At 33.5% G+C, this 11,807-nt stretch overlaps 2 protein-coding genes across 2 annotated transcripts; both read left to right on the forward strand.

Moving 5' to 3' along the window:
• The first annotated feature begins 887 nt into the window (after window positions 1-887).
• On the forward strand, window positions 888-4,397 carry LOC114713497 (TMV resistance protein N-like). Its single transcript, XM_028898166.1, has 6 exons — window positions 888-1,018; window positions 1,142-1,696; window positions 2,522-3,638; window positions 3,747-4,106; window positions 4,207-4,358; window positions 4,382-4,397. Exons 2-6 carry the CDS (start codon window positions 1,185-1,187, stop codon window positions 4,395-4,397), a joined length of 2,157 nt encoding a protein of 718 aa, XP_028753999.1. The 5' UTR covers window positions 888-1,018; window positions 1,142-1,184.
• A 15-nt stretch (window positions 4,398-4,412) lies between these two features.
• Window positions 4,413-8,626, forward strand: LOC114713488 (TMV resistance protein N-like). The gene is made up of 4 exons (XM_028898158.1): window positions 4,413-5,207; window positions 5,292-5,834; window positions 6,851-6,962; window positions 7,952-8,626. Exons 1-4 carry the CDS (start codon window positions 4,422-4,424, stop codon window positions 8,047-8,049), a joined length of 1,539 nt encoding a protein of 512 aa, XP_028753991.1. The 5' UTR covers window positions 4,413-4,421; the 3' UTR covers window positions 8,050-8,626.
• Window positions 8,627-11,807: the final 3,181 nt, after the last annotated feature.

The following is an 11,807-nucleotide window of genomic DNA, read 5'->3' on the forward strand; positions in this document are numbered from 1 at the left end:
ATTTGATTTAAAATTTATTTGTTAAAAATTTTAAATCTTGACTATTAAAACTATATTTGAATAGTATATATTTTACCATGGCAATGAGTATTATGATACTTATCATTGCAATAAGTACAAAATTGGTTCCACAATTGATAGAGGGTAGTAATTATAAATAAACAAACCCTAGCGGTGTGGTTGAGTGGTAGGGGTTCATCCTCCCTTAACCAAGTATTGAGGGTTTGATTCTTACCTTGAGTATGGAAAAGCTTTAAAATTCCGAGCCAACTGTCCCACACATTGATGTGCTCACAAGCTAATGAAGGGATTAGTCACCAGATCCTCCAATGGATAACCTAGTGTTTCACCCAAAAAAAATTGTAAATAAACAAATATGATCTTCTATTATTTCAATTCTCCCCTCATTTCTTTTTCTTCTTTACAAAAGATGGTATTTTAACAAGAATTAATGGTATTTATAATTTATTTTTCAATTAACTCGCAGATTCAAATTTCTTTTGTTCCCTCTTTTATAGATCACGCGTTTTTGTTTGGAAACTCATTAAAATTAATAAGTCACCCATCATTCAAATAAAACCAATTTTTTGGTGGTTGTTGCAAAGATGCAGTGGTTCAAATCCGTTAGGCTAATTTGTGGGGAAAAAATGGGAATATACTGTGGGGAAAAAAAGCTGGTTAGGCAAGTCAAAAGTGATCACTGGCCTGTCGTGGCGAGGGAAGGAGCATGGAAGGAAGACCGTGGACCCTTTCAGCCTTTTCTCATTCTCGAGGCGGCCTCCAAACAACCTTTCACAATAAGTAGGGCTTTTAGCTCTCTTCCCTCACTGCAGAAAAAGAGAGAGGAAAAGAAGGAGAAAAGAGGAAGACAGAAAAGGAACAGAGAGAAATTGTGAGAAACTTGCACGGAAATTCTAGTTTCAGCCATCTAATAACACCATCAAGAAGGTAAACACTTGAAAGCTTGTATATATAAAGCATTAGAGCTCAGACACTTCACCTCTAGCTATAAGCCCAGGTCAGTATATCATACATCTACAACTTCCCCTATTTTTCTTTTCCATTTTTTCCTTTGCAATCTGATCATCTCCTATTTCATTTTTTTCCTTTCGTCAAATGAAATAGTCTAGTTGTGTTGCAGGTCGTAATATTGCTGGTTCTTCAAATTATTGGCTTAAACATTTATGGCAAGTAATCAAGGAGGATCTTCTTCAAACTCTTCCAACTCCAATTCAACCCAAAGAACTTGGAAGTATGACATCTTCTTGAGTTTTAGGGGTGAAGACACTCGTAAAGGCTTCACTGACCACTTGTACCATGCACTAGATAAGAGTGGGCTTAAGGTTTTCAGAGATGATGAAGAACTTGAGAGAGGAGAAGTCATTTCCAAAGAACTCAAACAAGCAATTGAGGATTCTCTATTTGCAATTGTTGTTCTCTCAAAAAATTATGCCTCTTCTTCATGGTGTTTAGATGAGCTTAAACATATTCTTTACTCAAGAAACAATTTGTCTCAACAAGTTTTCCCCATATTTTATGATGTAAATCCATCTGACGTACGGCATCAAAGAGAAAGTTTTGCCGAAGCTTTTGCTAGGCATCAAATGCTTCAAAGGGACAATGAGGTCATGAAATGTTGGAGAGATTCTCTCAGGGAGGTTTCAGACTTATCTGGTTGGGATTGCAATAAATATAGGTGAGTCAATTTCTTATTGGGTAAAATTATGCAACAAATATTTTATATTTATATAATCATTTTATGGAACATATATTGATTTAGATGTAGTCAAACTATTTGGTTGACATGTATGTATTCTTAGTTTAAAAATTAAATAAATTAATTATTAAGATGAACATTTTAGTTGTAATACACAATGATACCTTGTATTGCAGTGTCATTATTCTTTTTATTGTTTATTCAATCTTTCTTTCCTTTTCTGTTTACCACTATTTAATAAATGAGTTCTCACTGCTAACTTTTGTAGAAAAAAGAATTGTAAAACTTTTTTAATACAATTATTTGACATTGATACTATTAGTTATATTTGAGTGGTGTGGAATCAACTTTATAGTACAGGGTCATTTTTTTAGTTATGTCGTCATTTATTCTAATAAATTTTGTGACTATTCTTTTTTTTTTTTGGTATTTGAAGTTAAAAGTTCTAAATTTTAAATTTGTATTTTGTTAATTTTTATTTTTTTTTCACATCCACAACTTTTTATCCTTGAATTGAAAAGCTTTAACATCACAATTAAATTAAAATGCCCGTTGAAAAAAAAAAAACAAGAACTGCATGTCTGTGCTGCTGCCAATAGTGAAATTGTTTCAATGTGTTGATAATCTAGAAGGAAAAGAATATTAACAATTGCAGACATTGGAGTAACAAATATTATATTACTCCTCTCCTAACTATAAGACCTCGTTTGTAGATCTTATAGTTAGGACTAGAGGTAGTATAATTACATAATAAATCAAAAGTTATATTTCACATGGCCATTCATACATTGTTGTAACTTGTAGGTCTGAAGCAGAACTTGTTGACACAGTGGTTGAGGAGTTGTGGACCAAATTACATCCTAGACTACCACCTTATACTGAAGGACTCATTGGAATTGACAATAAAGTGGAACAACTAGAGCCACTGTTGGAGATAGGTTCGAATGATGTTCGGTTTGTAGGAATATGGGGCTTAGGGGGTGTTGGGAAGACAACAATTGCTTGGGTTGTTTTTGAGAAATATTGTAGCCAATTTGATATTAGTTGCTTTCTTCACAATGTTAGGGTAGCTTCCAAAAGAGATGGTGGCGAGGTTCAGTTACAAAGTCAATTTCTTTCAAAACTCAAAAGAAGAAACATGAAAATTGAAAACAGCTATGAAGGGAAGAAAATAATCCAAAACCGTTGTTGCAATAAAAAGGTTTTACTTATCCTTGATGACGTTAGCCATACAACCCATTTAGAAAATTTGGCTAATAGCCCAAACTGGTTTGGTGCTGGGAGTAGAGTGATCATAACAACTAGGCATTTAGACTTGTTACGTGGAGCGCGTGTAGCATATCAACACGAGGTTAAAACTATGAACCCAAATGAAGCCCTTCAACTCTTTTGTCAGAAAGCATTTGGAAGAAGTGAGCCTCAGGAGGATTTGTTGGAGCTGTCTAAAATTGTTTGTGATTATGCAGGAGGCCTTCCTTTAGCTCTCTCTGTTTTGGGCTCTTTTTTTTGTGGAAAAAGTATTGTGCAATGGGAAGATGCTTTGGATATGTTGAGGAAAGATGCCTTGGGAATGTTGAGGAAAGATCCCCATGAAGATATTTTTGGGATACTTAAAATAAGTTTTGATGCATTAACTGATATAGAACAAGCAATATTTTTAGATATTGCTTGCTTCTTCAATGGTTGGAGCAAAAACAAAATAACAAAAATATTAGAAAATTGTGGTTTTAATGGAAAAATTGGAATAACAACTCTCCAAGAAAAATCTATGCTGAAGGAATATGGCAGTACTTTAGTGATGCATGATTTGGTGGAACAAATGGGTAGGAAAATTGTTGTGGATAAGTCTTCTAATTATGTTGGAAACCGTAGTAGATTGTGGACTAATGAAGACATTGATAAAGTTATGGAAAACAATTTAGTGAGTATCGATCTTATCTCTTATTGGTTTCAATATATTTTACATCTTATTAATTTCTTACATGGTAAATTTGATACCATTTTTCTTGTGGCTAATGTTGTTTATCAGGGTACAAATGAAATACAAGGTATGGTTTCATCCACATCTTGTGACACATTTTGGGATTTTGAACCATTTTCAACATTGCATAATGTTGTTTACCAAGGCACAAAAGAAATAAAAGGTATGGCCTCATCCACATCTTATAAGGCATTTTGGGATCCTGAAGCATTTTCAACATTGCACAACCTCAGATTACTGATGATATCAAGTGATTTTCATCTCCCTAATGGCCTCAAATGTCTTTCTCATGCTTTGAAAGTACTTTATTGGACAAAATATCCTCTAAACACTCTTTCTTCTGGAACCCGATTGCATGAACTTGTTGATCTTAGAATGAATCATAGCAAATTAAAGAAACTTAGCCTGGTAAGATATCTTATCCTTTGATGTTATTGATAGTGTAATTGGTTATGCTAGTTAGCACATCGTGTTTTTTTCAATGATTCTCATATATTTGTTTGTCCAGTGCTCAAAGAATTTGAAGATTTTGGACTTGCGTTATTCCAAAAACTTGATTGAAACTCCTGATTTTTTGGAAATTCCAAACCTGGAAAGATTGGAACTCGAAGGTTGTGAAGAACTTGTTGACCTTCATGCTTCGATCGGACAACTCAAAAAGCTTCAAGCGTTGAATTTGAAAGGTTGCAAAAATCTTAGATTCCGTTGTCCAAAAAATTGGAAATGACTGCTCTGAAAGAATTTGTTCTTTCTGGATGTCTTCAAGTAAAATTTCTCCCAGAGTTTGGAGAAAGTATGAAAAATCTTGAAACACTTGATGCTGGGGAGACAAATTTAGTCAAACTACCTGAGTCACTTAGCTTATTGATTGGTCTTAAGACTTTGAAATTAAGGGGCTGTAAAAATCTTGTTTGCCTTCCTCAGAGCATTCACAATTTGAAGCGCCTTGTAGTTATTGATATATCTGGCTGCTCAAAGTTTTCTAGATTGCCAGAAAAGTTGAATGAAATTGAAGGCTTGGAGGAGCTCGACGCAAGTGAAACCGATATAACAGAAATACCTCCTTCCATTGGTGGTTTAGAGAAACTCAAGAAATTGTCATTTCGTCGGTGCAAAAGGTCGATGTTATACCCTTGGAGCATGATTCTTCCTTGGGGGCATTCAATTCATAAGGGCTTAACATTGCCTTCTTCAATGCTGAGTATTAAATCACTGAGAGAATTGGATTTAGGCTATTGCAAGATTGATGATGCATCCATGCCAGATGACTGGAGGGGCTTATCATCATTGGAGAGATTAGATCTGAGTGGAAATAATTTTAAGAGTCTACCTGCTGGCTGCATAGCTAATCTTTTGAAATTGGAACGTCTGTATTTAAATTCTTGCTCTGAACTTCAGTCGTTGCCGCAGACTCCGCCAAGTTTATGTATCCTGGAGTTAGAAGAATGTGCTTCGTTGGAAACAGTGGGAGGTGAACAATTATCACATTTCTTTGCTTCAATGGACCAAGTATGTATAAATATCCATATATCATTATAGAATTCTATGTTTTTATTTTGTTTTTAATTATACATATATATTCATTGGAAACAGTGGAAGGTGAAAACAACGCCTTGGATGGATGAAACTCTCTCGGTGACTACTCCTGGACGTGAAATACCATCATGGTTTGACCATCAAATTGATCTTTGTCTGGATGAATATGGTAGTGCTTTATTGATGGTAGACATACCTTCTTGGGAAGAAATGGTGGGAATTGGATTATGCACTCCGTTAGAAGGTAAGTTTTATTCCACTGAACCCGACACAAGAGAATCGGCTTTGTCGTGGAGTCTTTATGATTTCGCAGTACATCCCAAAAACCACAAGACGATAAGGGCATTTGATTGTGATGGCGAGAAGAAAAGAAAGTCTTGTCACCTTTGGCTAGGGTTCTGGAAACATACAAAGGAATTCTGTGCCTTGGAGTGCTCAAGAAAGCACAGTCAGCTTCCCTTCATTTTTAATGCCGGCCATAATAATGCAAAAGTTTCAATGAAGTGTGGATGGCGTGTCATACGCAAAAGTGATTTTGAAAACAGCAGTAGCTCAATAATGAGTCGAAGTCGCATTCCAATATTGGAGTACCTGGACCAAGTAAGTCACTTCCGTTATACTCATTATTTTCATTTTTATTTCAAGCTACCCCCTCTATCCCTAGTATTTTGTAAGCACTTGCCCCGCATTATATACACGCTCTTTCAGGCCTAAATATAGTTACCATTGTACCTCATTTATTAGTATTAAGAAAATTTGTGCAATTAGTTATTTGTAACTAACTTGTCGAGTCCTCTTTTGCAATTTTTCATAACATTTAGTGAGATGTATTAATTAGTAAATGTTTTTTTTTTACCAAAGTCAAAATTAAGCCTTTTCATTTACGAAAGGAAGATAAGAATTAACTAGCTAGGTGTATATTTTGATGTAGGAGAGAAAAGGGATGGATGGGTTCTTATAAAGGATTATTAAAGCGAAGTGAGCAAGAGACTTCTACTTATAAAGGAGTAAATTAAACAAGCAGCTTGTCATATTTAGAAAGTTGGAAAGACGAAAAAGATGAGCATTAGTTAAGGATATAAGTGGGAAAATATTATCAATATTCAGATATTAACCAGTCTGCTTAAACTATCTTTTTAACATGTATAGGCTCGATAGTCTTCTTTTATAGATGGTACCAAGAGCCCAGAGATGGAGGGAGTATACATACACACAAATAATAATTTTCTGCCTGCCTCCTTTTCCCAGTCCTTAGTTATTGAAATTTAGGGCTCTTTCAATGTTCAATTGATTCACCGAAATGAAGCCATAATTAACGCCCACGCATATATGAGATTAAAAGTAACATTAAAGTATAGGCGGAAGACGAAAACAAATGATTGTAAACTAACTCTTTAATTTCTGTAAATTGAATGAATGTGTGGCAAAAATGGAGCAACGACGAGAAGTTAATTTGGTTGGTTATCATAAAATGAAAAACAAGCCGGACAAAGTAGTTACGTAGATGGTGGCATGGAACTTAAATTAATGGTAACTAAATAATGTAGCAGCAGCTTAGTTATTTTTGTGATTTGATTGTGTTGTTGTGATGATTGGGGTTGCAACAAATTGTGCAGTATCTTCGTCCGCCTGGTCCCCCATGTATGCACGTAGGATTTGGTAGGTCCACTGTATTCACGAGATATGGTCCCATGACGCTCCCTCGCCCAGGTTCAGATTCAAGGCTCGGTAAGTTCCACGCAAACGCCACCAATATATTGCCTGATCTGGTTTTATGTATTATTCATACTCTACAATAAAATAATGAATTTCCATATATTAACCATTTTGGACCAAAAACTGAAGTATTTATTAAAATTTTAAATTATCTTTATTTACAACTTTAATATTTTTAATTAAAAATATACTTATAAATAAAGCTAACATATATACATCAACCAAAAAAAAAAAAAAAATTAGTGACAAAATTTCTGTTGCTATCAAAATTAGTGACGAATTATCATCACTAAATATTTTTATTTTGTAGATTTAAAATACCACACGGCAATCGTGAGTTGCTACCATGTGTCACAACAGCAATGTACCACCACCTCCTTTATGCCATGTTGCCATGTGTCCATCATTCATAGTTATTTTCAAAATAATCAAAATAACTATGATTATTATAAAAAAAATCTTTATTTCAGACTAACAACTAGGGTTAAAGGATTAAAAATATACTTTTTAAAAATTTTATGTAAAAATAAAAGACAAAAAATTTCTTCAATGATTTAACTATATATTTTATATTCTGATAAAATAATTAGAAATAAGTTATTATAATTTGGACTGGAACAATACTTTGATATTTATATGATATTAGTTCTTGACAAAAGGAAAATGCTAGTATCAATGCGTTGCAACCCTCCCCCCTTTTATTCATGTATCTTTTGTTTAATAACTTTCAAGCCACGCTAAGGCACGAGGAAATTAAATGTAGTGGAGAGTGTGGATAGAGCTTGATACAAGAATGCTCGAATATGACCTCATTATTTTTATACATTTCCATGTATAATTTTAGGTTTTTTGGCACTAATTATTAGTTAATTGGGGCATAATTAATGGTAAGTATGCACAAAGGGTAATGAAGTTATTTTAGAGGTTTTATGTGCTTGGTTGTTGTCTATGTGATTTTCTATGTTAAGATATTTAATCCCTTGAGTTCATTGTGCGTGCAGGTGACCCTAGTTGCAAGTTATGTGAATTGACGATAAATGCACAAAAATGGCAAGAAGGACCAATCCAGCAAAATGACGACGAAGGATTAGACGAGTAACGCTACGTTTTGCTGAGGTTCTCATATTCGATTCGAGGTTGCACATGTTCAGATTCATCTAACTCTCATCTTTGTTTTGTTTGCCGATTTCTCTCGATCCTCCACCTCCGGTTGTCATCTTCTGCATATCCACCATCTTCATCTTCATCTCTCATCTTCATCGACCACAGTTTGGGTCCTCTCAATTCCACCATCTCCTCTCGTCCTTCGGTTGCAATTCCGTCTTCACTTGCTGAGACCCATGATCGAGAGTCCTGTGAACCTCGGTGACATGTGTGTCCGTCCATGAGCAGTTAGGCCTTCCGTTCCTTGATGATGGAGGAGCCAATCTGAGTTCCTCAAGCTCTTGATTAAATGGCCAGGTGTCTAGGTTTGATTAATAATGGACAGATATCCTCCTATCCAGTTTCCGTTTCCAATCTGTATATTTATTGATTATAGTCTCTAGGTCTCTATGGATTGTAATTGGTGCATTTGGTTCAGGATTATCGTCGGTATGTGTAGTCTGAAGATTGATACTTATATTAGATGTTGTATTCTGTGGATTGTTGATTGATTTGTAGCATTTTCTTTTCTATTTTGATTGACTCTCCATGTTCTCAAGCTCTTGATTAAATGGCCAGCTGTCCAGGTTTGATTAAGAGTGGAGAGATCCTCCTAGCATTGGCTGGGAGTCTAATATCAGCTAAGCAACATCTATAATAAACTAAAGGAACATAGGTGTCCACGTGAATTTAGGGGGTTCTTGGTATTGGCTAGGGATAAGTGTCTTCGCGAGTGATATTGCTTAGTTAGGTAATTGAAAGGGGAACTAGAGAAGTTAGTTAAGTCGATCATCAAAGAAGTCTCCTATCACTCATTCCGTAATCCATTTAATTCGTAAAATTGGGAAACCATTAATACTTAATTAGTCAGAAATTTAGTAATGGACTCCTCAAAAGAGATCGATCTAGGTCAGCATCATTGTAGTGCACAGTTAATCGAGTTTATTCGATAATCCCCACAGTATGACTTGTTAATGACATAATATTGGATCGCAAATCACTGCGTATAAATATTCAAATATTCTTTTTTATATAGAAGTAACTAAAAAGAATTACACATTAAATTGTTAAAAAATAAAAGTTACTTAAAAATAATCGTATAGCTTTAATAGGGAAGTCAGTTTTCAAGTCTATGGGGGAAAATATCAACTTTTTTTTCAATTGGGTCAAATAAACTAGCTTTTGCAGTCTTTACTTTAAAAGATGAACCATGTTTTTTTTTAAAAAATAATATTTTTTTATGAATTACTTCCTAAATTTCAGAACTGTCATCATCATTATGCTTGGAAGAGGAAGAGAAATTAGGTGATTAATGGTAGTAGTTCATGACAGAAGAAAAGGCGCGTGTTATGATTGTTCAAGCTCGTTTGGTAACAGGAATCAACAATCTCAACTGGTTGTTCAATTGATGGCGCACAAGTTCCTACTCGAAAGCAGAATCGTTCCAGGGAGAGAAATCATGCACTGCTAGTGTTGAGGAAGAACCTTCTCAAGTTCCAGACTTAGCAGACACTGATTTGGTGCAAATTTATATAATAGTTACTGGAAACCAAAGAGAGTATGAGTCATTTAAGACTCTTCCTACTCCCTTATTCACAAAGCTTATGTCAACCCAGATTACAAGATATTTCACTTAATTTGTTACCTTTGCAAGGTTTTGGTACAATAATCATTTTACTAGCTTAGCATTTTTTTTAAGCTTATGTGGCTTATGCGTTGGGGATGAGATTGGATTTCGAGATATATCGAAATGCAATTTCATTTATTTTGTACTAGTTATATGCATATACATGCTGATGCAATTCATATTGTAAACCGTAAAATATAGTGCTTTCTTTTGTGTTTAGATGAATACAGGATTATGTATATTCTAAATTATAAGAAAAAAGGAATATGCTATAATATATATTCATAATTATTATAATATTTTTTACTCATCCAAACAGTAGAATTGGATTTGGAAATAAAATTACTTTCTAAAATTCTCTGTTGACTGAAGCATGAATTTGAAAATGCATTCTACCTCCGCGTGGCAATTTCTTGTCCTTACAATGGTCTCGTTATTTCTCATAATCCACAGTTACTCAGCCTCGTCCTTTTATCTTCACCTCCAACTCCTTCATCTTTTTCAAATTGCTCAGATTACAGCTCCTTCCATTACCACACTCAACATCTCCTCTGTTCTCTCAGGTCCAACATTTGCTTAATAAGTTCAGCCAGTCTTTTTTCAAAAGACTTTGATCATTTTTATAAAAGAAATTGAATAATTTAAATTTCTAAAATTCACAAGCTAATTTTTGTGGATCAATTTTATTTTTAAAAAATAAATTAGTAATATAGACAATAGTTGCCAGTTGGATAAATATTAGTTACTGTTCAGAAAAGAAAAGTCATTAGATGAGAACAAAATTAAAAATTGTAGCATATTCAGGAAAGACTCGGAGTCTTAGATTATATTGACTTGACTCTGGTGATACAAATCGCAGTCATGCGGGAAGGAGCATGGAAACAATACTTCCAAGCTTGAAATAAATAAGTTGTCAGTGGAAGTAATATTTCATCAATTTTCCATTCCTTTTTCCAAGTCTTTGGTCAACAACAGCCTTATGTATTTGCTTCCGTTTCATGCTCCATTCGGTCCGTTAGTTTTTTTTTTTTTTTTGGTTACAATATAAGCGTTAGTTGAAGGGTTGATTTAGTCTTAAATATAATAACCTAATCTACCTTATATCTAATATTTATTTATTTTCTCCTCAAGTAATTCGTATGGATTACATATGCTGTCAAGAAATTTTTATCAATAGATAATCCAAATTCACATAATTAATAAGGATATTTAAAAAAAACAATATCAATTTATTATAAATAACTAACTTAACTAATTTTCTTAATATTTATAAATTAATTATCTAATGTTTATATTAAAAAAAATAAAGATAGTATAATATAATTAATTGGAAGGAGTCGTGGGGGTATTTGGACACCATTAGAAGCACTTTTCACAAATCAAGATAAATTCCTTTACATATTTATTTCGTATTCTGTAAAAACACTTTTAAAACCATGGTTTTGATTCAATCTAAACACCCAAATTTCTTGATGGTGGTGTTTAGACGGGAAAGTGAGAAAATCATCCCATATGTGTAAACCTGAATGTTTTGATTTAGGAAGGATAGAAAAAAAATTTCTTAAAATTATTTGGAGCCTAAATAAAAATGGGAGGAATTGTGGAATATAAATTTTCAGGACTTACAAATTTTATGAAAAATTCTATTTTCAAAAAATGACTCAAAAAATTTTAAATTTATTTTTCAGAACAAAAAATGACTCATTTTTCTAGAAAATTCAAAGAAAAATGAGTTGAAAATTCTAGAATAATTATTCTATGAGTTAAAGAAGCTACTTGAGGTTAAAATTTTTAAAATGAGTTTAGGATTAATTTATGAAATTAAAAGTTATTTTTTAAAAAAATAATTAGGAGTTGATTTTTAACTCAAAATTTTTAGACAAATTACTTTCTGGTTAAAAAAACTAATGAATAATATAAATCCATACAAAATATCCTGAATTAATTTCTGGATGTATTCCTTAACTTCAGGAAACCTGAGTGAAGGATGGGATTAGAAACCCCCACAGAATAACATTCAGAATGCTTCTTTCCTTTTTCATTTCCCCTGCTGCTCGAAGTGAAACCAGAGAGAGACCGAGAAGGAA

This window comes from Neltuma alba, unplaced genomic scaffold, assembly GCF_004799145.2.
Source record: "Neltuma alba isolate B1F8T4 unplaced genomic scaffold, ASM479914v2 tig00001887_pilon, whole genome shotgun sequence".
Lineage (NCBI taxonomy): Eukaryota > Viridiplantae > Streptophyta > Magnoliopsida > Fabales > Fabaceae > Neltuma > Neltuma alba.